This window comes from Pseudoliparis swirei, chromosome 5 (genome assembly GCF_029220125.1).
Source record: "Pseudoliparis swirei isolate HS2019 ecotype Mariana Trench chromosome 5, NWPU_hadal_v1, whole genome shotgun sequence".
NCBI lineage: Eukaryota > Metazoa > Chordata > Actinopteri > Perciformes > Liparidae > Pseudoliparis > Pseudoliparis swirei.
The window spans coordinates 19,354,952-19,381,522 of NC_079392.1; the positions used below are offsets into that span (position 1 = coordinate 19,354,952).

Genomic DNA, 26,571 nt, shown 5'->3' on the forward strand with positions numbered 1-26,571 from the left:
TATACAGTTATTTCCTCTCTTCGGCTGTGGCTGGCCTGAATAATCCGACAGATTTGAGACAGTAAATCAAGAGATGGGTCATGCCCGGTCCTTTCCCGTTCATATATCACCGTACTAAACACGTCACTAACAAGGGATTCCATGCTTGTGGGCATTAGTAGACCTTGACTGGATGTATGTGCTGTGTGTGTGTGTGTGTGTGTGTGTGTGTGGGTGTGTTTTCTTGTATCTATTCTCACTAAAGGTCAATTCATAAATGTTACAGTTTGTGCCACACATATCTATTTGAATCACAACTTGCATTACAGGGATACCCTCCTAAAAATGTTCTAAAATCAGCTATTAATCATCAAGTATTTTGGTGTGAGATTCTTAGATTTGGAGAGGTCAGCTCACATTATATCTGCCTTCTAATGGAACAATATGGTACTCCGGTTATGAAAAACTGCCTTGTATCTTTCCAAAAATGATAACCGGGTTACTCAAGATTATAAATAGTATTACAGGTAAGTGATATTTCTTTTAATTTATTTTGTGGTGAAATGCCCCTTCAATGGTAACCACATAATAAAGATAGCCTAAAGTATAAGAGAGTTACTAAAGCGATAAAGTAACATCAGTGTTTATCATTTGACATTGTGCCTCAAAAAAGAGCCATACAATACTTTTAAAGAAAAGGAAGGGGACCAGGAGAGAAAATTGGAACAGTGCTACAGCATAGAAATATAAGCCAATAACAAGTATGACATAATCAATGCAGTCAGGCGACCGACAGAGGCTTAGAGAATCCTTGTAATCCGCTATTGGTGTCATTGTGTGGGGCCATTGATTATCTGAATCCTCTGAAAGCGCCAGGGTGACCTGGCTGTCGCGCTCTACAGTTGCGAGGACAGTGGACACGGTGACACAGGCAGGTGTGTCGATACCTCTTTTATAGAGCCTCGCATGGAGAGGTCTTTCTATGTTTGACCTGAGAACACTGAACCACTCCACTGGCGAACTGTCGGTCTGAATTTGCTGAAATGTACACAGTTTAATTTCTCAATGTACTCTGAAATTAAAGCATAGAAACAATACACAATTGTAGATATAAAATAAATTATGGAATCGTTTTGTTTAACAAAATGTAACATTTTAGATTCATCAACGTAGCCATGCACCTTTTGCAGATATAACAGCCGAACACACTCATGGCATTCTTTCTACAATGGAAATAAAATATTGTTCAGAGAGTTCATACAGCTGCACGTTGTTAACCCATTACTTGTTCCTTTGAAAATACCTTTTTGTATAACTCTGAAATGTAAATGATTTTTCAGTTTTTGGTAACCTAAACTTTTTTGTTTAACCTCTAGCAGTTTGCCACTGACCTTTGTACCATTTCAGTTTATTCACTGGACTTGAACTGCTTACATTTTAATAAAAACTTGAAAAATGTGGGAGGTGTTCTAAAATCTTGGAGCGGTAGTAGATATATATACACACACACACAGTGTGAGCACTAAAGGCCAATCCTACTCTACAAAGGAGTATTGATCATGTATCATCATCCTTCTTATTCACCTCATAAAACTTCAACAAACTATGGTTTTATGCTGCAATTGTGCAGAATGTATATTCAGTTTGGGCACAAGTAATTGTCTTTCTCACTACTATTGCAACATTTTGGAGAGAAAATACCCAATATCATTTTGTTGGTGATCCAAAATAGTCTGCTTCTATATGCATATCAATACTATCAAGTCTTTCCAATTTAGATCCTGGCAATGCGATCTGTTAAGACAGATCGTGGCCATAAAGTCCAGTCCAATCCAATAATTCCAATTGCAACATGCTGGCACGTCCTATATCATCATATATTGTGCAATACACTATCAGGATTTGGAGGGTAATGCAAAGTAGTGCACTAAAAATCAGGAAGGCCCAATAATCCAGGTAATTTAGTGTCTCGAGCATGCTGTGGTGGTGCTGTAAATCATGCCTCGAGTCTTGTGATTCCACCAGATGGGAGTAAGGGGTTCGGTCTAGGAATAGCACAGGCTTGGCAGAAAAATGGTGCTGTAAGGCCCCGCTGGGTGACAAATGGCCAGTTGCGGGTCGATCACAAACCCACTTCCATGACATCTGCGTTTTGCCGAGCTCGTCATCAAAACAAAGGCAGAGTCTCTAATTGTGCTACATCGTGTATGAATGCAAGTACTATTAATGCCATGATAAATAAAATGGTTAACCTTCATGCCATCTAATATTAATGGACAGAGAGCGCTGCACCCTAATGTCCAAGGCTTCCCCGAGTCGCAATCCTCATGTGACTATTAATGATTAATTGGTGTGCTTCAGGACCGAATATGATTTATTTAGCTACAAACTATTGTTTGCCAAGAGAACCAAGAGAATGCAAGCTTTTTAATTAAAAGATCAATTAATAACACTCCCTCTTCAGCCAGATTTAAAAATGAGTTTTCATTGCAATTAAGAGATGGACTCATCAGTGCATGACTTATCAGCTTACACACACAGACACTGTTCCCCACTGCCATCTGTGGGCTTCATTGTCCTGTTTTTTGTCGTTGAGGAATGGTTCTGCTGCCAAGATTTATTAATTAATTAAGATTTCTATTCAGAACAGCTAGGGAACATTGTGTTCCTTCTTTTTATACATTGCAAGGCATATAAATAACCGGCTTAGTGTGCAGCACTGAATGGGTCGACAGCACCAGGAATTCGATCGATATTCTTTGTGAAACACTAAATGGTTCGAGGTATAATAATGCCCACCTATCTTGCTAAATGTACATATGTTGAGGTTGCTCTAATGAGGACCCCACCACAGTCAGAACACATAGAAACAGCATTAGCACAGGGGAGCTCACTAAGTCCCCTCTAGCTGTGTAAACACACACAACATTCATGCAACAGAGTTGTGATGCAAGCCTTCAATGTTTAAGCTTTTTTGTCTTTTGTCAACATCATCCACATTATTTTGATCTGTCACAAAAAAGAAATTGCAGACCACACTAAAATAGGTAGTTGCTGTGTGTGTCTACCCGTTTTGAAACCACGAGCAAGAACATTTATTCTACAGAAGATCAAGATTACGCTCACTTATTCCTGTCTCGCATGCAGCAAGGAATCCAAATAGCAATCAAGACGAGAGCTTTGGAGAGATGTAGAGAGATGGATTTACATCCAAACAGCTCTGGGGTACTGGCTTTAACTCTACTTAGCACTGAATCAGAATCCAATTCGAGGAAGTCTTCTCTTTTGAGTTGTAAGACACATTATTTCAATGGATAGTGCAAATTGTCGACATATGCTCAACTGAGTCTCTGTGCCCGGTGCTCAAATTCTCCCAACAATAGATTGTGTTGAACAGTTGGAGGAACATTTATTCTACCTTTGATCCACCAGTGCCATCAATCTCTGCACTGGGCCAGGACTGGACACACAGACACAGACACACACACACACACACACACACACACAGAGACACTCACACACACACACACAAACACACTCACAAACACACTCACAAACAGACACACACACACACACACAAACACTCACAGACAGACACACACACACACACAGTTATAATAGATGCTAATACTGTGCAAACATGTTCACACTAGACTAATAGATGTTTACTTTCTTGTTATGACTTGACATTGTAATGCTGGGAGGGTCATGAAGACGTGTCTCCTGACCACGAGTAAACAGGTTTAGCCTCTTATTTATTGGAGATGCTCATGACTCCCCTGAACAACTCTGTCAGGGGAGTGAGCGGGCATGGTGTGGGTGGAACAGGGCTGGGCTTGAATTCCAAACAGGCACAGATGACGGGAGCTTTGGAGGCAGCGGTGGGCTTGGCGCAAACAAAAGACAAGGTGATGTCAAGAATTTGAAGTATTCACAGTAAGAAGCTGCATTTCAATGAAGCGAAGACATCTATCAATACTATGGACGGAATTGCTTACAGTTTTTTTCGTTTGCTAAATGACAGCGGGCACAACTGGAGTCACATGTGCAAAACTCTAACCACAGTCTGCACTACCAACAGTCACCTGAGCTAAACAGTTCACATCACCTGCAAAACTCATTCCAAGCAACACAACTCTTAACACATGGCTCAAAACACGCTCAGTGCAGCCAAAGAACATGCACAACACACACTGAGGTAACACACTGAGGTAACACACACTGAGGTAACACACACTGTCACTCAGAACACACTGAGGTAACACACACTGTCACTCAGAACACACTGAGGTAACACACACTGTCACTCAGAATACACTGAGGTAACACACACTGTCACTCAGAACACACTGAGGTAACACACACTGTCACTCAGAGCACACAGAGTAAAAACACGAGCATCAAACACTAATACAGAAAATACTAACTTTTCATCTTTACAGTTTGAACAATTTCAGTGACTTCAAACAAAGTCATATTTTCTTCAAAGAAAAGAGTGACATTCTTTCACATGATTTATTAAATTTTTTCAAACATAACAATTCTTTAAGGTAAATGAAAATTAGCAGTTTGCTTCAATAGTCTGTAGTAATTTACGGAATTACAGTAATGAGAAAAAAAAGGTAGAAACTAAAAGTACATTCTGTAATTCTAACAAATAAATGAGGGGCTAATCCTGCCTCTCTCTAGCATCAGGCCACATGTTTTCATCAACATCACATCTCATGTTCTCTCTTGCCACCTGGGGAAGAACCTTCTGGAGGGCCTGATCCATCCCTGGCAGTCCTCTGGACTTGTGTCCTCACATCCGGCACACATGGCTTCCAAAAGAGACATTTGGTCATGTGGGTGGTGACCAAACACTTGGTTCACGACATTACATGACATGCTCTATAAGTGTAGCCCTTATTTCATCTGGAATAACAGCTTTGTCTTCCTCCACGCATCCCCCTCTCCCTGCCACCCTTCTCCCTCCACGAACCCGTCTTCCTTGTTCCATTTCCAAAATGAGTCTTTCTGAGCTCTACCTATATATACTGTAATATATATATATATATATAAAACAAGACACCTGCTTAGCCTTTCAGCTGAAATTGCAATCCGCAGTGTTTGAAAGGCACAAGGCTGAAATGTATTCCGTTTTGAATGTGTGGTTCACAGTTTTGACAGCAGTGTGTTAGCATTTGAACAAAGTGCTGTACATCCACAGTGTTGTGCAGGTTGTGGTTAAAGTCATGGGATAAGTGTTAGAGTTTTGAAAACTGTGTTCAAGCAATGAAAAACAAACTAGAGTTTGGTCCACATGAACTGCTGCTGTGCAGACTGTAGTTAGAGTTTTGCTCATGTGACTCCAGTTGTGCCCACTGTCGTTTAGCAATCGAAAAAAACTGTAAAACACATGGTCATGAAAGCAACTGAAGTAATTAAAACGTTATCACAGTTGTGTTGGTAAATGACTGTAATCAGGAGAGCACGTGAGGTGCTCATCTTTTTATAAGTGGCCACGGTGAATAGGTGAGCAGGATTCACAGGTCATGGAAGACGAGGGAGGCTGGCTAACTCCGAAGCATCTCCAGGGCACAGCTGCTCTCTGCAAAGCAAGTGGAACCTTGACTTGAAGGAAAACCAGAGGCAGAGCTGCCTGTGCTGGTTTAAACTTGAACCCTGCATCCAAAGAGCAAAACATACGTAGTAAGTCTCGCTTGTCAGAGGTACTGAATTCGAGGAGCTGTATTTGACGTGGTGAACAGTAATGTATCTGCAAACGACTATTTGCTGTGAAAAGAAAGGTTCGAAATCGACATGTTGAGAGCATTTGAGAGGCAAGCGAATGGCTGCCAATCTCTGACGTTGCTCCTTTATTTAACCCTTGTGTCGCCTTCGGGTCATTTTGACCCGATTCAATGTTTAATGTCGGTGTTCTTTCGGGAGTCAACAAACAAACATAAAGTACCTCACACTTAAACTTGGAAAACAATATTAATTCTAATAATTTTCTGGAGATTTTAATAGCTGGGGTCATATTGACCTCAAGGGTAAAATATGTCAGTAAATATAAAGGTAACAGGAGGGTTAAACATTGAATCGGGTCATATTGACCCGAAGGCGACACAAGGGTTAAGCGTCCAAATGTGTGCTGAAGACCATGCCTTTCAATTCTATTCTAACTTTTTTAATGTGGCTGTTACAGTGGCTTCATATAAAAAGGAAACATTTTGCATTAAACATATTATAGAAAGGCAGATATCCCCAAAAGACCAGCATCTTCCTATTCCTCATTAATCATTACAATCTTTGATGATAACACAGCATCAACTGTTCTGCCTTCTTTACACATTTATTTCCTTCAAATTGACTCACGGCAGCTTCTGGAACATCTGGCGTGGTTAGAAACGGCGTTGGTTGAAGCATTTGAAACAGTGACGAGCAAATAAAATGGAGAACAAGACAGTTGGTTGTCTGTATACTTTCCATGTGTGACTAAAGTTTGTGCAAACTGTCAAATCCCATCTTGCAGCATGTTACTTAAAGTCTGCAGTTTCACTCTTTCAATAGGAAGTGAGCACCGACAGCTCTCCCTGTCCAGACTACAGAGGAAGGTCAGGCACCTTGGCTTTCTTCGTTTTTATAATTGTTTTTATCTGTATGCAGAGTCTACAACAAGATGGCTTCATTAATTAAATCAAACACCGTCTTTTTATCCCAGGAGGAGGTTTTTCACGGTTGTTTCCTTCTCATTTCTTCCTCCGACTCCGCCACCTAGAAGTGATATTTATGCCTTTGAGTCACACTGTGCAGTGAGAATTTCAGCCAATAACGGCAGGCACCCACCCACAGTGAAGATGAATATCTAAATATGAAAAGTAGGTCAGAGATCAGATTTCATCAGGTAAAAATCACTGCTGAAATATCTTTTTTCGCCACGCTGGGCTTTTCAGGTAATCTGATTACCGCATCACCCTCTGGGTAACTGCCATGTTTCAGGTTTAGATCATGACGCTATTCAGTTGTCATTCACTCATCCCCTGATGTATAAAGACGAGACGACACGAGGACAGGCCAGTCATTTCATTAATGCCGTCTGATCAATGTCGTCTTTAGAGCCTTTGTGAATTTTCAACAGAGGTTACATGAACTGAACTTAAAGGGGACATATTATGAAAATTCCACTTTGTTAGTGCTTCTATACGTTAATTTGGGTATCTGGCATGTCTCCCAACACAAAAACGCTGGAAAAAAACAACTCACGCGGCTTGTTGCGGTTCCTCTATGTCAGAAACGATATGCTTGAGTGCGTCAAATGCGATCACCACCAACGTCTACGTAGATTTTGAAGCACGCCCATGTAGGGAGTCTGGCTACATGGCCTTGGACCGCCCCCCACCACAACTTTGCAGGTAAAGTTTATTTGAAAGTTGTGTTCATATTACAGACATGAGTCATCAAATAAGTCATAAAATACAACGATTTAATAAGTAAACAAGGTTTAAACGCTAATTAATGGAGGTAAAAACGTTACCCCCGCCCCTGCTTGGTCACTTTCTGTTGTCAGATAACACTTTAGTTTACAGATGGAACTTTACTCATGTCGCATTTATATCTTTATGGCGTTCCCGTAACTTGCATTTACACAAACACTTTCACAAACAGTAACTTACATAAACACACTGTATTTGCTACATCCTCATATATGCACAAACTATTCACGCAATCGAATCTCTAGCACCACTATGCTCTCAAAACCGCTAACAAGACTGTGAGACCTTAGCCAATGTACAAACAAACAAAAATGTAGAAGTGACATTCAGAAACGTCCTGTTGAGCCCTAACTTCTCGAACTTGGGGTGCTGCTAGTGAGAGTGTGCTCAACTATGTGCGCGGATGTGTCGGCGTGTACGTGCTGATCTGGAGTCAGTTTGGTAGGATTTGGGTATAAATAAATTATTTCATTTTAAATATGGATTTTTATTTAAAGATATTCATGTAATTTGCATGCAAAATAGGTCTACCCGAACCAGCGGACAAAAAATTCAACCCGCGGCAACACTTCAAAAGTAGCCCAATTCCACGGGAAAACCGCGGACCTGGCAACACTGCAGCTAGGCGAGCGCATCTCGTGGAGGAGGGGGGGGAGGGGGGAGGGGGAGGGGGAGCTGGCTCATTAGCATTTAAAGGAACAGGCACTCAAAACAGGTTAATCTGTGGGGAGGTGTTTTTGACAGGGTAAAAAGGGTGCTGTTTGAAATGATTCTTGTGGTATTTTGACCAAAATATGTTACAAACATTTCATTAAGACCCCAAGGAACCATATCAACTTGTGGAAAAATGGGCATAATATGGGTCCTTTAACACTTGGAAGTAGCTGCAGAGTGACAATGCCTTCAACCTTCTGCTTCTAACTCATCATATCACAGAAGGCCAAATGGCAGGCTTAGTGTTATGGCCTGCCTCGTGTTATTAAAACTCCAAACATGCTCAAGCTTAAACTTGTTTTCATTATTCTGGTTTGCTTATTTTAATTGGTAGTCTTAATCTGCAATTAGCCCAAAGGTCACGTATACTCCTAGCTTTACAAAAGGAAGCGTTTTGAAAACAAAAAGAAATTGGTTAGATATTTTAATTTAATTTAATTAATTAGACTGCCATCAACCCATGAAATGTCAGTGACACTCACTCCCTGGCTCTCTAATTAGAATGATAAAAGAGAAAGACATCACTAGCTGCTTTTGCTTTGGCAACATTTTCAAAACAACTTGAGCAAACCTCCAAATCACTGGGCACAGATTTGAATGTTTCATTCACTTAAAGGTGAATTATTTTGCCTCTCAGCGGCTCACAATGTGGCGCCGGCTGAGTCGCACAGGCAGACGTGATATGTCAATGAAGAAAGAAGAAGCCGCGATAAGAAACCCACACAAAAGGTGAGCCACTTCAGTCAGCGCTCCTCTTTATCTTTGCATAGCAAATAGTTGTTTGCTGTTTTGAACTATCATGTTCTGAATCTTGTGTATTTGCATCTTAAAACAAGTACAATTATCTGTAATTTGCAAAAACTCCAACCAATTAAATACATCATGCTGATCGAAATTGATCTGTCTGTCAAATAGTTGTACTCTCTGAATCATTTAATCTTTATTTTATTGTATGAGTCATCACATAGCCTACAATAGGCCATTCAATGGAAATAAATCTGTCAGACATATACCAGGAATATGATTCCAGTAATATGGATTTTTTTTTGTGTAAAGCTGCTAAATCGGTACATTGCCTGTTCTGTGAAACGTGAACTTTACAAATGAATGGTGAGTGTCTCAAATCTTACATCAACCAATCTTGCCTTGCCGTCAATCTAGCTGACAGGTGCTTTTCATGATTATAGATTTTGCCAAACATGGTAAGGTGAACTATGAACGGGGGCATATTCCTGGTCAAGGAAGAGTAGTTAGGATCCTAGTTAGGATCCAAGGTAGCGAGAAGAAGAGGCAGAGGAGTATAAAGACAGAGCTGTCCCAGATAAAATATGGGCCACAATTGTGGACCATGTCATAAACCATGGCCCTTACAAAGACAGAGGCGGGTCTCCCGAGTGTAGCCCAAATGTAAACAATGCTAGTCTTCATTCATCCAAACACAGTATAAGACGCAAAGAGTAAAATTATATATTTTCTAAAATTACAACGTGAAGCACTGGATTACCGCAACGACCTAGTGCTGGTGGCAGTAGAGCAATTTTTACACTTCAACAAGAGCTAGACAACATGTCGGGAGAAAGTAATGACCTCACTCTGAGAGATCCAGAAAGCAACCGTTGAGGACAATGGCATCTTTGAGAATATCGACTCTGCCAGCATCTCCACAATAGATGTGTTGAAAAAACATCAGATGGCCATAAAACAACTCTGCAAGGTACCATTTGACAGAGACTGTGATGGGGCCACGCCACCAGTCTGTGCAGGTAAAGCCGTGGTGTGCACTACACCTAGTTTATTGTACTGCGTTATGGATTTTCCGTCATTATGACCTACAGTATATATATTTACAGTATAGGCCTGTGTATACTTTTTGAAGTTACAGAGAAGAACAGAGAATATTTTACTTTGCTGTAACTGTATGATTCTACAGTAGAAATGATTTGATTCGTGAAATGTGTGAAATGCTATACATTTGTAATTGCCTGCTATAATTTAAACTTCCACCAAACAAATGTCATCAGGGAATGATTTTCTTTCATGCGGACGGTGTTCATTCCACCATGTTCTCCATTCCCGAATCTAACTGAGGATTTATTTTCTGCATGGTGGTGGAAGTTGTATTATCATCAGCCTCAAGACTAACTCATTTGAATACTCAAACTATCATACTGTTTAGTGTGCCAGAAGATGATTTAGTTTGTCCTAACACGTATTATGTCAAATGCAGAATGCCAAAAATACCAGGATGTCCAACTACATCTGGTCGCAGTTTGGTCAAACTTCAAGATGCAACGTTATCATGCATTAGTGTGACTTTGTAAGGCCAGCTGCAGGATGTACTCCAAGTAAAACGATAAGGTTGGGGATTTGAAAGGCAGCTTAGATGTCTCTGCTTGTTGCAGTGGATGCTGCTTGTGATGACATCACAGATGAACATTGCAGGGTATCGTATCCCCCTCCAAAGAACACATGGGACAAGAGTGCATTTAAGGAACATGTCCATGGCTCTCAGCCATACTTAAACAACTTTTATATTTGAGGGCATTCTCTTTTTGTTTAAGACTAACAATGTTTGGAAGCATGTGTTTGGCCTACATCTTTTGGTTGAACTTTTGACTGCATGCACCAAGAGATTTGAGAACGTTAACACGGTTGCGACAAATGAGCCAACACAATTGAGAAAAACTGCAACAAAAAGGATTCTGAGGATCAATGCTGATACTCTGCCAGAGTCAATGAATATCATCACAGCCTCTTACATAATGAAAAAACAACAACATCCAATGAAACCAGATGATCTGTATGAAAATGAGACCAATTGAATTGAATTCAGTTTATTTTGTACAGCCCACTATCACAAATTACAAAACATTACAGAGTTACATAAACACATTCAATGAAGCAATCGTCATATGTCCGGCCATCATTCTGTGTGGTAACTTAAAAATCTTTCAGATTGCATGTTGATGACTGACAAGAGGGAGCAAAACTGACACAAGCAGAACCTCCCAGGAGAACCTTTATGAAGTTTAGCAGCTGATTAAAACAGTTGTCTGAACATGTGCCCGTACAAAGCAATATTTTTTTTAATAACGTTAATTTCTTGCTTCTAATTTCTTCAATGTAATTATCTCTTGTTGGAGTTTCTCTGGAAGCTAACGTCTTTATTTGTATTCAGTATTCGGTCAACCTGACCCTCATCAATACTATCGCACGCTCCTGGCTGCTCGGTGAATACGGCTTGATGTGTGACAGTAAAGCATGAACGATACAGCGGATTGGGATATGGTCCAAATGCTTCTCTTTTCTTTCACCAAGGGAGAATTGCACCGGGGTGGAGAGGAGGCACTGAAGAGTGGCCACCAGCTGGCTCAGGCTCTGCCCGCTGTGGCCATCTCAGCCGCGCCAGTGGACAACTTTGATGCATTTATTCTGCTCCTTATCTCCGTAAATGAGCACACGTCTCAAGTCTCCACATAGGAAGGACGAGGCACCTTTCATGTAAAATACTAAACATATTTACAAAATGTTTTGAGAGCTGAAACACTGACTGTTTCACGTTGCCATGTGCTGCTTTCATTTTCGGTGACATTATTTGTTTATGCAGGTCTCGTCGTCTCCGAATGCTAAACAGCCACAACAACACAGGAGCCTTTATGCGTACGGAGCTTATGAGGACAGAACATTCTGACGATGGAACTACACGTTATCCATTCCTGAAATGGGACATAGGAATAATGAAACATCCATGAATTAAGTGGGAGGGAGCTTTGGCTTCTACACTTCGTGGAGACACAGGCTGTGACACTATCACTGCAGACCGATTTTGAATAAGACTTGTCAGAAAGACATGGTACTGTATATGTAATAACTTTCCACTCGAGCTACCTTTCAAGACCAATTACACATGTACATAATCTCCATCTATAGTGATAATGATTTACCAGCTACTTCATGGGTCATGATATTCTCCTATTCCTCAGGCTCATGAAATCATTTCAAGACCCAATGGATTCTTTAAAAAAATACTTTCTCATTGATATTGCAGCTTGCTGTTTTGCTTAGTTCCTGAAAAGAAGCATATGGATAATGCAGATAATGCTTTTATGTAGACATTTGCTATTCATGTGTAACTTGAGTGTGTTCACTCAGATTCCTGCTGTTGTTTTTGATGAAAGTATTTCAAAATGGTTTTCCATGATCCAAACTTCTTATCCTTCTATAGGGTCGCGGGGCGCTGGAGCCGATCCCAGCCGACATTGGGCGAAGGCAGGGTTCACCCTGGACAGGTCGTCAGTCCTTCTCAGGGCTGACAGACAACCATTCAAGCTCACATTCACATCTATGGGCAATTTAGAGTTCAATTAACCTGCATGTTTTTGGTCGGTGGGAGGAAGCCGGAGGGAACCCACGCTGCCACGGGGAGAACACGCAAACTCGAGGCGACAGTGCTAGCCACTACACCACCGTGCAGCCCACCCAAAATGGTTATATTTTATGAATTCTAATCATTCCAAGCATTTCCAACAAAGGCCAGTGACGTGATACAATTAGACCGAAACCCAGAGGCAGAAGTAATGCCAGACTTTATAGCCTATACAGTTACCTCCTCTGTATCCATTTTTCAGCACTTGAATTTGTGCTCTACCGAAAGGATTATGTAAAACATCCTATTAGGCTTCATAAACAGTTTCCATGAGACAACATACGATTTACAATTATTAAAAGAGTCCACTAAAGATATCTGGACAATTTTCCTCTGTGGTACACGCCAATAATAAAGAATGAGTGGCTGGTCAATGACAGGAACAGCTCTGTAGCTCTGTAAGCTTTAGATAACTCGGGGCACATTCTGCCTTAACACTTGACGAACTACAGCACACTCCCACCCAAAGTATCGCTCCGATGCTCAAGCTGTGGTGACTTTCCCTGACAGCAAAGGGAAGTCCTCCTAATCAATTCACTCCGTTTGGATACGACCCTGCTGCCTCGCTTTAAAATGCAGTGTCTGACTATGACAAGGCTTATCAATCACTGTGAATATCTCTTTTGTTCTGCAGCAGAAAGGCACTCCCAGTTGTCAAAGCACTTTTCAGCCATGAACCCACGTCTCAGTTGAGCTATAAATAACTGGCATCCAAAACTCCTCTCACACCCAGCTCGTTAGAGCCGGCATTACACACAAATAATGGTCATAGGTTTATATAACAAAGCTCCAATGAAAGTGTATTAACTCAGAGAGGTGGATTTTGGATTTAAAGAAGAAGAGTTAAATCATCAATACGGTGACTAAAATAACTCTTGCATAAAGCTTGCATGATTAGCTTTCAGGATATGACTCAGTAACTGGGCGAGGAGTGCTCTCTCTTTCACTCTTCCTCTCCCTCTGTCTTTGAGGCGAAATGCATGGTCAGCTTTGCCAAAAGTAAGATTTAGCACAGGGCATCTGAGCAGAAACCTCCATGAATGATAGAAAAGTAAAGGAGCATTTTTAAAAGGAGAGGGAATGGCAGTGATTGTCAAGCACCTATTCCTGCTCATGCTTACGAGCGGTGATTTCCATGTGACCACGACAGCTCCGGCCCAGTATCATTCATTAATGCCCTGGCTCCTCATTACTGTCTCCTCACTCTTTTGAAAGACTCATTACCTGCATAATGGAATAGTGCTTTGAACAGTCAGACCTTTCCTGAGTGTGAATTAATCACCTACATGCACAGACAAAAAGGGAATTCTCACATTAAATATTAAGGGAACTTCTCACTCTCGCTTTTTACTTTTTCAAACTTCTAAAAAGGTGTACTTTATTGAAGTGCACCGTTAGGGACATGACACTGGTATCATTGAAGACTGCCCCGATGTCTGTCATGTGTCTGCAAGGGGTCGGTGAAAAAGGGGAGCGTGGTCGAAGAAAGACATTTACTTACAGTTGACTGTGACTTTTACTGTTTTGGTGTCAGGAGAGGCGATGTCGTTTAAAGCGCTGCATTCGTAGTCTCCAGCCTGGTCCCTTGTGATGCCGGTGATGTTAAGATATTCGCCATTGTCATGCTTCCTGGCTGGAAATAGAAAAGGCAAAATACTTACACTGTGTGGACAAAGAATATAGAATATACAAATACCAACACACACTGAAACACACATCCAGATCCAAGCTGTGACACATGTATGGGTACTGTGTATGGGTGCTGAAATCTGGTGGCATTTGTAATAAATAGCTTTCAAGTGAAAGCCCGAGTAGCAGAACCAATGCGATTAGGTATTGTGCTCAACTCCTGATTAAAATAACAGAGGATTAGCAGTGCATTGATCCATTTATATTGATAGGGTGGCAGGAAATGAAGTAATGGTGTATTCCCAGTCATCCACTCATCATTTGCTTAACTCCACAATATGCCGTTGGAGCTACTTCCTGGAAGACAGACAGACTGGATGGCTCAATGCACATGTCAGTGCTTGATAGTTAGCCAGTAGTGCCAAAGGCAGGAGCAGAGAAGCACCACAATGGGCATATGAGCTGGAGGGAGTTCAAGTCCACACAACTATGTCCAATCCAATCAGGAAGAAACATTCAAATACGACAGTACAAAATACTGCACACAAATATTGTCACTGAAAATATGATAATTGGAAAGAAGCAATAATGAGATACAGTATTGGTGTCCGTAATCCAGAGAGGATAGTCAGGCCGAAATATATAAGTGAAGTCATTTTAAGTCAGGTCTTGGCAGAGAGACAGAGTTCATAATGTGAGGTTCAGGGACAGGGATGTCTATGGGTACAGATTGTAAAGCCCTCTGAGGAAAATTTGTAATTTGTGAGAATGGGCAATACAAAATAAACTGAATTGAATAACACAAGTAAAGAAAACCCAAATGACTGGATATGTTTTAATAATAAATGGTTATAGGATCCCAGCAGCGCTGTGTATGTGTATTGAAGAGAACAGGATTATGGTCGAACACTGAGTGATGCTCAGTGTGAAAATCTATGCGTAGACAACTTCTAAGGTGGATAAAGGTGACTTGTGATGGAAGATGTGTTTAGGCATGGGGATAAATCTGGGTTCACAATCACGCAAAACTGAGCTTGACATACTGTTCACAAAACAGCGGAGACCTGACACTGACTCAGCAATATCTCACAAAAGAGTTGCCAGACCCCCTCAATTCTTCAGGAGGAGAAATGCTGCCATTCGGTGGTGCCAGTCTCCCCTGAAAGCGAGCTGAATTCTCATACATCACCGCTTTCTTCTTCTGTAACCATGGTAGCTTTTTTATCTGCTTTCTACTTCGTCATAAAACTTGAAACTGAAGGCATTGTTGATAATGAGCTTTCCTGTCTCTTGTCACACAACAATGGAGTCCAAGAGTCTCGGCAAAGATATCGGTGGCTACACAAACAACGGCAAGAAGAAGAATGTTGATCCATAAACAAGCACCGGATGTCTCTGAAAAACCGAACCGTTAATATGCCAAGAAAGCACAGGGATGGCAAAATAGCAGAAAGAGCTCTATTTTTGTGGCGGTGCATATGAACTCAAAGCTGGGCTTTCCACCAGTAAAGACGCTTTATTTTAATAAAGGATTTTGAAGACTGGGGAGAGGTGTATTGGATTGGGGTAAAAGCACGAGAGCACTGGATATAGATATGAGATAGCAGGTTATTGTCAAAATCAGCCACATGTCTGAGATCTCTACAGAACAAAGCATCAACTATCAAGTGTTACTTGACTGTACTAAATGGGCAGTTTTTTTTAAAGCACTAAATCTAATCCAAAATGAATTAATACATCACAATTAAATTCAGCTTAAACAGTTGGGTTGATGTGTTAATTGTTTCTTCAAGTCGCTCGCGCGGTAGGTAGCAAGACATTTTTACATTGAACACCCACGGTTATCTCTAGCGGGGCGCGAAGGTACTGCAGGTGGGCAGAGGAGGGCTACTAGGTCAATAAATAAAATAATAAATAATTTTTATTTTGAAAAAATTTTGAATATAAAAATATTTATGATTTAAATTACGTGTTATTCTTTTATCTGACCTATTTTTCTGACCGCCAAACAAAAACAATGTCAAATGGGGCGCCCTCTTGTAGTATTAAAGTAAATATATATGAGCTCCGGAGAAAATGGTATACAAAACATACATTGTCGGTTAATACATTTTTAATCGGTTAAATTCTGAAGGTCATTTAATCATCCCTAGTTTATGTTTTGATCAGAGTTGTGATCAGCGCCGCCTCTCCCATAACGCGCACGACGCGCTGCACGTAGGGCACCAAGTCCTGAGGGGGCTCCACAAAATAGGCAACTAAAAAAATCCTCCTAGTTATAATAATTATAATGCCGATATTATTTCAGTCTAGAAATATTAGGCGCCTTTTAGGCATGTATGTCACAAAACAGGCAGAACAAGAGATATATTTAATCGCTCAGCACTCCCCCGTTAACACTTCTCGGGTCGCATCGCCCTGCCGTGATGCGCGCCGACACATTTTCAGATTTCAAATTGGGCCGTGGCATTCTTGAGTTTGGGAACCGCTGACCTACTGTATCAAAAAGCCGAGAGAATGGTGTTTAATAGTAATGTAGTTTTCAGTGACATTTAAATTGGCCACATATTTATATATCTCTTCAGATATCTGTACCAACATAATCAGTACTAAAATACTTTGACATTATGATGCAGGCAGTAAAGTTCAGATGACATCTGAATGAGGCAAATCATATCGGGGCAAATCAAGCATCATTTAGTCATAAACCTAATGATTCCCTCACGCCACAATGTACTCGCAGCAGGACATGTTCATGTAAATATGCACAATAGCTGGAAGTGTGTCGGAGAGACACGCACAATCACTGTACATGACAAAGCAAACAATTACATTTAATCATTCTAATGAATGTCTAAATATTGCAAACACAGCTTTTATGGATTTAGTGAAGCATTAGAGATTCCACTTTGTCTCGCTTGTTTACTGCATACATTAATCAATGCTACAAATCACAGAACCTCCACAGCTCGGTTCTGTCTGTTGCTTTTATTGTGAAGCACTTTGTGACGTCGGCTCTAGATGTCGACTATATGCATGCACTTCATTCGTCCAGTTAGGGATTATAAAAGCAGGACAGACTTTTTGTCTCAGTGTTTTGTGTGTATTCCTCCCCCCCCTCCCCCCCACCACAACATGGAGTTAACAAAGCTGACCCATATACCCATATGCAACCATTAGAGCACAGCTCCAGTGTATTTTACCGTAATGGGGGAATTTTGATACGGAGGATCTGGAAATCCACTGTGTCTCTTTTACTAGGGCAATGAAATCAAAAGCAGTGACCCATGAGACCAAGTATGCCTGATGCTTGCGATGGAAATAATGGTCGAGTCAAATGCAGTGGCTCCAGCAGGAAACCACAGAAACCTTTTTGTCACTGCACGGGAAACACACTTAATCACTAATGTGCCCAAGAAGGGTGGCGGCTGGTGTTTGCATTAGGGCACATTAGAGCAATCAATGTCCAAAAGCAATGACAGTTGAGTCGAGTTGAAACTTATGGATGAAATACACAAGTCATGTGGTGAGGTACAATCAGCAGGCTGAGAACAGAGACAGGCTTTTCTCCCTTCTGCCTCACAGTGTTGCACAGCCTCGACAAATATGTTCGTTGGCAACAGGAGCTTGGATGCGATTGACAACAATTTTGAAAGGCAACAATATTATTTCTTAGTTCTCTATTTTGCACTCAGTTTGACCTGAAATCAGGAAGTTGATTCCACCTGCTCAGGAGATTTGGAATTGCATTTCCCCTGCCTCTAGACCTGGGCAAAATTCCCAAATCCTCTCATGTTGAGAGCGGTTATTGAATTTTTGTACTTTAGCATAAATGTTATATATAAAATAAGATACATACATATTTGATAACAAATTGTAATACAATTAAGAGTCTGCAATGGGACATTATTACTAGGGCTGTCAGCGTTAACGCGTTAATCTATGCGATTAATTTGGCTGCGATTAACGCATACAAATATTTTAACACAATTAACGCAACTTTGTGTACTTCCGGTGTGCGTTGAAGTTTTTGCACTCCTCTGAGTGTCAAGCCGCGGCAGTCCGCCTCCTTCCTCCCGTCTGCTCGTCCATATTCACAGAGAAACAGAGGGCGACATGTCGGTGACGCGGGGCGGAAGGTGCAGGGGACTTTCTTTTTTTTCTCCGCCCCGATGCGCGCGCAGACACGCCGGCATGGAGCTCTGCGGCCGCGAGACGGAGAGCCGAGAAGAGTGAACGACACGTCGAGACAGAATGACATCCTTCTGTAGAGACGATCAACAACAGACGTTTAGTTTAATAAAAGAACAAAGACGTCTTTAAGGAAAGAACTGAACATTACTTCTGGCGCTTAGATAACATTACAGGGGGGCGGGGCCTCACCCTGATAGAATGGTGGGGGAAACACTGGGATGTGTCACATGCAAAAGCCTTTAAAAGGTGAATTTACATTTTTTTGTAAAATCGAGAAAATGAGCCCAGACTCCAGAGGGTTAACGTGACATATTTGTCAGTTTACCAAGGCCACTGGTTCTGCTGTTGTTCAATGTTAAAGATGACAGGACCAATGGGGTCTCTAATACACCTTTTTTTACTAATTTGGATGTTTCACTGAAGAAACAATTTATCATCCACGATATGAAATACCTCGCTGGCACTTTATAGGTAGGAGCCTCTTTGAAAACACAGCTCTGTGTGAAGTTTTGTCTTTAAAAAAGAATACAATTAAACAAGTGTCTAAAATACACGATGTTTGAAGGGATTACTCGTTCATTTAGAAGATTTAGTCTTTAGAAGAAAAAAAACCTTTTAATCGCGATTAATGAATTTCAAAATGTGCGATTAATTAGTTAATTTTTTTTAAGCGATTGACAGCCCTAATTATTACCAATAATGTCATCCACACCAGATTGTAGGATTTCTATGGTCTTCTCCTTTCAGTTCATCAAAATCTGAAGACATTCGACAACGTTTCTAGTCTAAGGGAGCGCGGATAAGTTGATGAAGTAATCACATTGGTAGTTAAATCTTCTGACATAGATTCTGAAATCTGAACCTTTATCTTCAATGGCAACCACATCGGAAATGCTACTCTTGCCAGCAGATCACCATTTCGCTCTGCAGGACATATCGGTTTCACCTGATTAAATTCGGTCTGAAGTTGTTCAAGGCGGTTGTTCACGACGCTGCCGCGCCTGATGTCAGTGAGAATGGCACCAGAGAGCAGACAATCAGTTTCTCTGTGGATTTAAGCCTTTTTGTCCAAGGAATCATGCAATTTTTAATGAAATCTGAGACTTAATTACTCAAAATATGAATTAAATTCACTTGAAAGACAAACAATAAGATAAGAATGTCAAAAAAGGCCAAGTTTCAAGAGAGCGCAGAGGAATGAGTTCTACAAACCAACAATGAGTGAGCATTTCTGCTTAATGTCTCAAAGCCAAAGGCTTTTGTTCAATGTTAGATATCAAATCCGTAAGTAGATACCCCTCTCTTGAATTGTAAAGCTTTTTTAGTAATATTAGACGCTTTCTTTTACCAATAGCATTTAACTAACATCAAGATTCAAGATTCAAGATGTTTTATTTGTCACATACACACACAGGGTGTGCAGTGAAATGAAAGTGGCAATGCTCAGCAGGAATGTGCAAGGGCAACAAGTACACACTATTTACAAATAAAAAACAACACAATATTTACAGTAAGTGTGTGTGTGTGTGTGTGTGTGTGTGTGTGTGTGCCTAAGAGGGGCAGTTGTGTGGGTCTATGTGGGGGTCCTGGTGAGGTCGGAGTTCACAATCCTGATGGCCTGAGGAAAGAAACTCCGTCTCAGTCTCTCTGTTCTTGCAAGCGTGACTACGGGCGCCTGCCTGACCGCAGCAGCTGAAACAGTCTGTTGTTGGGGTGGTGAGGATCCTTCATGATCCTGCGGCTCTGGTTCTGCACCTCCTGGTGTACAAGTCCTGCAGGGTGGGAGTGTAGTTCCAATAGTGCGCTCAGCCGAGCACTACTCTCTGCAGAACCTTCCTGTCCTGAGGAGCAGTTGCCAAACCAGGCTGTGATGCTTCCTGTCAGGACTCTCTACAGCTCCAGAGTAGAAGGACTGAAGGATCCTCTGGGAAACTTTAAATTTCCTCAGCTGCCTGAGGTGGTAGCGCTGCCTTGCCTTTCTCACCAGAGTGTCTGTGTTTGTTGACCATGTCAGATCCTCGGTGATGTGGACTCCCAGGTATTTATACCGCTCACCCTCTCCACAGTAGTCCCGTTAATCCCCAGTGGTGAGTCGTCCTCTGTTCTTGTACCCTCCTAAAGTACACAATCAGCTCCTTAGTTTTGGTGACATTCATGATGAGGCTGTTGTCCTGGCACCAGAGTGACAGATCAGCAACTTCCTCCAGGTAGGCCTTCTCGTGGTTGTCGGAGATCAGGCCCACCACCACTGTGTCATCCGCAAACTTGATGATGGTGTTGGAGCTGAACCTGGCCACACAGTCATGTGTGTACAGGGAGTACAGTAGGGGCTGAGGCGCAACCCTGGGGATCCTGTGTTCAGGGTGAGGGATTTGGAGGTGTCTGCCCACCCTGACCACCTGTGGCCTCGCGCTCAGGAAGTCCAGGATCCAAGCACACAGGGTGTTCAGTCCCAGCTCAATCAGCTTGCCGGCCAGTCTGGCGCGGACTATGGTGTTGGAAGCTCTACTATAATCAATGAACAACAGTCTCACATAGCCCACCCTCTGGCTGTCCAGATGAGAGAGTGTGGTGTGCAGTACCTGGGAGACAGCATCATCCGTGGATCTGTTTGGGCGATAAGCAAACTGCAGCGGGTCCATGGAGGAAGGAGGAAGGCGCAGATGTAGTCCTTTATCAGCCTCTCAAAGCATTTCATGACCACCGAGGTGAGGGCCACGGTCGGTAGTCATTCATACATGCTGGAGAAGCATTCTTGGGCACAGGGACAATAGTGGATCTCTTGAAGCAGGCGGGGACCACGGACTCAGCCAGGGAGAGGTTGAATATTGTGGTGAACACTGGAGCTAGCTGGTTAGCACAGGTCTTCAGTACTCGCCCAGATATGCCATCTGGACCTGCAGCTTTCCTGGTGTTCACCCTCAACAGAGCCCTCCTCACACTGTGCTCGGTCACAGAGAGTGTGTGTTCATCCCCAGCGGTAGAACTCACCTCGGCTACGCTAACGGTGTTGTTGTTAGTCGGCGAGCTAGCGCTGTTGTTGCTAGCCTCAAACCGTGCATAAAATGAGTTCAGGTCGTCCGCTAGGGATGCGTCGGCACTCACCATTGCGCGGGGTCTGCTCTGGTAGTTTGTGATAGTCCGTAGCCCCTGCCATAGGCGCCTGGTGTCGCGCTGCTCCATCTGTGATTCCACTCTGTCTCGGTACCTCCTTTTGGCGTCCTTCACCGCCCTCCTCAGTCCATAGACCGCTGCCTTGTACTCGTCCATGTTGCGGATACAAGACCGGAGTTATAGGCAGCAATGCAGGCGTTCACAGCTTCACGGATGGATCTATCAACCCACGGCTTTTGGTTAGGAAAGTCCCTAACTTTTACCGTGGGGCGATGGTGTCCGTTAAGCGTTGCTATGAGGCTCATTGCTACTTCCAAAACTTCGCTGGCGTCACTGGAACTGGATTGGATCATGTCCCAGTCGACGATACTCAGGCGTCCTGTAGCTCAGCCTCTGATTGGTCAGACCACCGCATTCGTTCCTCGTCACTACCGCTTCCGCGATCCTTTGTTTATACTCCGGAAGCAGAAAAATGGCGGCATGGTCTGATTTCCTAACGGAGGGAGAGAGACAGCCTTGTAGCCTCTCTTGAATGGCGTATAGCAGTGGTCCAACGTTCTTTCCCTCTGGTAGCACACGTAATGTGCTGGTGAAAGTTCGGCATGACTTTTTAGGTTTGCCTTGTTAAAGTCCCAGCCACCACCACAGCAGCGTCGGGATACTTGTTCTGATGCCGACATAACACATCATGTAGGTCCGATAGTGCTACGTCGGTGGCCGCTTGTGGTGGAATGTGAGCGGCTGTGGTGATGACCGAGCTGAACTCCGGGGAAGGTAGAATGGGCGGCATGAGATCGTCAGATGTTCCAGGTTCGCGAGCAGGAGCGAGAAAGAGTCTTAATGTTCTTGGGGTCACACCACATGTTGTTTGTCATGAAGCAAACCCCTCCACCCTTAGATTTACCAGACTCTTCCGTTCTGTCTGCACGGAAAACAGAGAAGGACTCGGTTGGGCATATGACTCGATCCGGCACCAGCGGGGTCAGCCAAGTTTCCGTCAGACAAAAGATGTTACAATCCCGCATGTCCCGTTGGAATCTGATCCTTGCCCTAAAATCATCCATCTTATTTTCCAGAGACTGGACGTTAGCAAGAAGGATGCTGGGCAAAGGTGGACGGTGGGCTTGAACTCTCAGTCTGTTCCGAATTCCGCTCCGTTTCCCTCGATGTTTTCGTCGTCTCCCCGTAGTAGCGGCTCCACTGTTGTTGTTGCGGTTCGCTCGTACGATCTCTGCCGGCCACGCTGGATCGATGGAAAAAGTGGACAAAAACCCTTGTTTTGCGCAAAAGTTTATGTCCAAAAGTGTGCTGCGGTCGTATGTTGTTAGTGCCGATGTGTTTGTGGCAAAGAAAATATTAAAAATAAACACAAAAACTAAAAGAGCGCACAATCTCCGCGGAGCTGCCGCGACGGCGACTGGACACAGCCGCGCCATCTGATCAATCATACAACTGGTGTTCATTTGTAAAGATGTTCTAGCTGAAGAAAACATGTAAGTATCATAAACGTCTGTTTGCGACAGAGCATATTTTCAATGATAGTCCAAAATCTAATGGCCTCGACAAATATGTATGCAACACTCTTGAGGAACATTAAAGAGAGTTCTCCAACAATGTGGCTTTCATAAAAAGAGAATGGGTACTAAATGGGTCCCTGATGTGTGGTTGACCCTATAATGTAAAACAGCATATATGGCTGACAATTTGGTGCCTTCAGCTAACTCACATCCAATTGAAATCCATCATTTGGTGCAATATCAATGCTTCTGACAAAGTGAGTTATGCATCACTGGACATTGAGGATGCAGAACAGGTCAAATATAAACTGAAGACTTGGGCAAAGAGAATGGGGACGATTCACAGCAGGAATGACGTCTATATCCAGTTTGAACAGCAGGACTATTTAACTGTATTTGCCTTAAAGCTGGAGTCAACGATTCCTGAGAAACGGGAAGAATTGCATTGGCTTAGCACCGCTAACTGCACCTTTAATTGTGGTATATGACAACACGGATTCAAACCATACAAATGTTACGATACAAAATCCTTTTTGAACATGAAAAGTACCCGTTTCATATTCTTCATCCACGATATGAAATACCTCGCTGGCACTTTATAGGTAGGAGCCTCTTTGAAAACACAGCTCTGTGTGAAGTTTTGTCTTTAAAAAAGAATACAATTAAACAAGTGTCTAAAATACACGATGTTTGAAGGGATTACTCGTTCATTTAGAAGATTTAGTCTTTAGAAGAAAAAAAACCTTTTAATCGCGATTAATGAATTTCAAAATGTGCGATTAATTAGTTAATTTTTTTTAAGCGATTGACAGCCCTAATTATTACCAATAATGTCATCCACACCAGATTGTAGGATTTCTATGGTCTTCTCCTTTCAGTTCATCAAAATCTGAAGACATTCGACAACGTTTCTAGTCTTATGGTGCGTTCACACCGGACGCGTCGAAAAAATTCTCGCCGCGTCTGACGCAGCAGGCTCGACGCGCGTCGAAAAAAGGGTGTTCACACCAGACGCGTCGGACGCGTCGGGGGCGGAGTAATAAATGGATCGAGGAACGACAGGACCGCAGAGGACTTCCACTTTTTAGTGGACTGAGCTGCACTCCCACTGCGCTTCTCGCTGCTCTCTCTCTCTTCTCTCTTTGATACGTGTCTCTGAGACTTTTCCACCTACGGCGGCAGATCTCCTCTGCCATGAAACACATATGCCGGCGGTTGGTTCATAGTAAAGTACAACAAATAGCGAGAATAAAAGCAAATACATACATTCAAAACTTACCAGGGAGTCCCACGGCTTCTCCGACCTTGTTCCACGCTTTATCTTTATAGCTCCGGTTTCGGTAAGCATAAAGAGTTGTATCGTAAAGTTCGGGGTGCCCACAGACGGCGATAATAATCTTGTCCTCCATTTTTTTTCAACCGGCAGGACGATGACGAGCGGAGCTGCTCAACGCTGATTGGCTGACGCAACTATGACTCACGCGTCTTTGCTGCCAAAGTTGGGAAATTTCAACTCGCGCGTCGAGGAGCTGCGTCTGCTCGCTCTGTTCGCTGAGTTCGCCCCGCGACAAACTCTCTGTTCGTGCTGCTTCAAACGCGTCTGACGCGCTGCTCGCTGGAAAATACGCAGCTACGCAGCTTCGACGCAGCTTTGCATTGACTTAACATGTAAACTCGACGCGCGTCAAAATTTTGACGCGTCCGGTGTGAACACACCATAAGGGAGCGCGGATAAGTTGATGAAGTAATCACATTGGTAGTTAAATCTTCTGACATAGATTCTGAAATCTGAACCTTTATCTTCAATGGCAACCACATCGGAAATGCTACTCTTGCCAGCAGATCACCATTTCGCTCTGCAGGACATATCGGTTTCACCTGATTAAATTCGGTCTGAAGTTGTTCAAGGCGGTTGTTCACGATGCTGCCGCGCCTGATGTCAGTGAGAATGGCACCAGAGAGCAGACAATCAGTTTCTCTGTGGATTTAAGCCTTTTTGTCCAAGGAATCATGCAATTTTTAATGAAATCTGAGACTTAATTACTCAAAATATGAATTAAATTCACTTGAAAGACAAACAATAAGATAAGAATGTCAAAAAAGGCCAAGTTTCAAGAGAGCGCAGAGGAATGAGTTCTACAAACCAACAATGAGTGAGCATTTCTGCTTAATGTCTCAAAGCCAAAGGCTTTTGTTCAATGTTAGATATCAAATCCGTAAGTAGATACCCCTCTCTTGAATTGTAAAGCTTTTTTAGTAATATTAGACGCTTTCTTTTACCAATAGCATTTAACTAACATCAATCATACAACTGGTGTTCATTTGTAAAGATGTTCTAGCTGAAGAAAACATGTAAGTATCATAAACGTCTGTTTGCGACAGAGCATATTTTCAATGATAGTCCAAAATCTAATGGCCTCGACAAATATGTATGCAACACTCTTGAGGAACATTAAAGAGAGTTCTCCAACAATGTGGCTTTCATAAAAAGAGAATGGGTACTAAATGGGTCCCTGATGTGTGGTTGACCCTATAATGTAAAACAGCATATATGGCTGACAATTTGGTGCCTTCAGCTAACTCACATCCAATTGAAATCCATCATTTGGTGCAATATCAATGCTTCTGACAAAGTGAGTTATGCATCACTGGACATTGAGGATGCAGAACAGGTCAAATATAAACTGAAGACTTGGGCAAAGAGAATGGGGACGATTCACAGCAGGAATGACGTCTATATCCAGTTTGAACAGCAGGACTATTTAACTGTATTTGCCTTAAAGCTGGAGTCAACGATTCCTGAGAAACGGGAAGAATTGCATTGGCTTAGCACCGCTAACTGCACCTTTAATTGTGGTATATGACAACACGGATTCAAACCATACAAATGTTACGATACAAAATCCTTTTTGAACATGAAAAGTACCCGTTTCATATTCTTGCATGTCATAAGCAAGTGAGTAATTGAATCCACGATGGCTAAATCTTTTTAGGTGTCCCGGTAAACCTACATACACAATATATCAGTGCCTTAGAAATGCCATGCAGCCATTATTAATGTTATCAAAATGTCTGCTTGCACAAATCATAGGCTATAAATGCAACTCTGGCACAGAGTATATCCACAGGAGGCATGTAGGCTTCCAATTAAATTGATGGAGCTCAATATTACAGCTTGTGTGTTCACAAACATGAAGAGAACTGTGGAGCGCAATGCTGATAATTCAGCGTGAAAATACCTTCCAATGACTTCTTGGAGATGGTCAAAGATTAGTCAAGCCTCCACGATGAGTTAAACAAAGGAAGTATGTTGGAAGATATAACATGACCATAATTGTATATAGTTTGCCAAGACCACAGAAATCAACATGTCATTGTGCTCTTACAACCCACAACCATGAGGTAACGTTGATGCATTCTGCTGTTCCTGAGCCGTGCAGAAGAGTCATTCTCTACTCCAACATTCTCGACTCCAAAATTTACATTTGAAAAAGTCTAATTAGGCTGCAGTCTTCCTTGA

General features: G+C 42.3%; 1 protein-coding gene across 3 annotated transcripts in view; it reads right to left on the minus strand.

Moving 5' to 3' along the window:
- negr1 (neuronal growth regulator 1) overlaps positions 1-26,571 on the minus strand; it is a 165,133-nt gene that overhangs the window by 43,542 nt on the left and 95,020 nt on the right. For all 3 annotated transcript variants that reach the window (XM_056413925.1, XM_056413924.1, XM_056413923.1), the window contains one exon: positions 14,099-14,230. In XM_056413925.1, the coding sequence (XP_056269900.1) occupies positions 14,099-14,230 (132 nt within the window). The remainder of the gene's footprint in view (positions 1-14,098; positions 14,231-26,571) is intronic.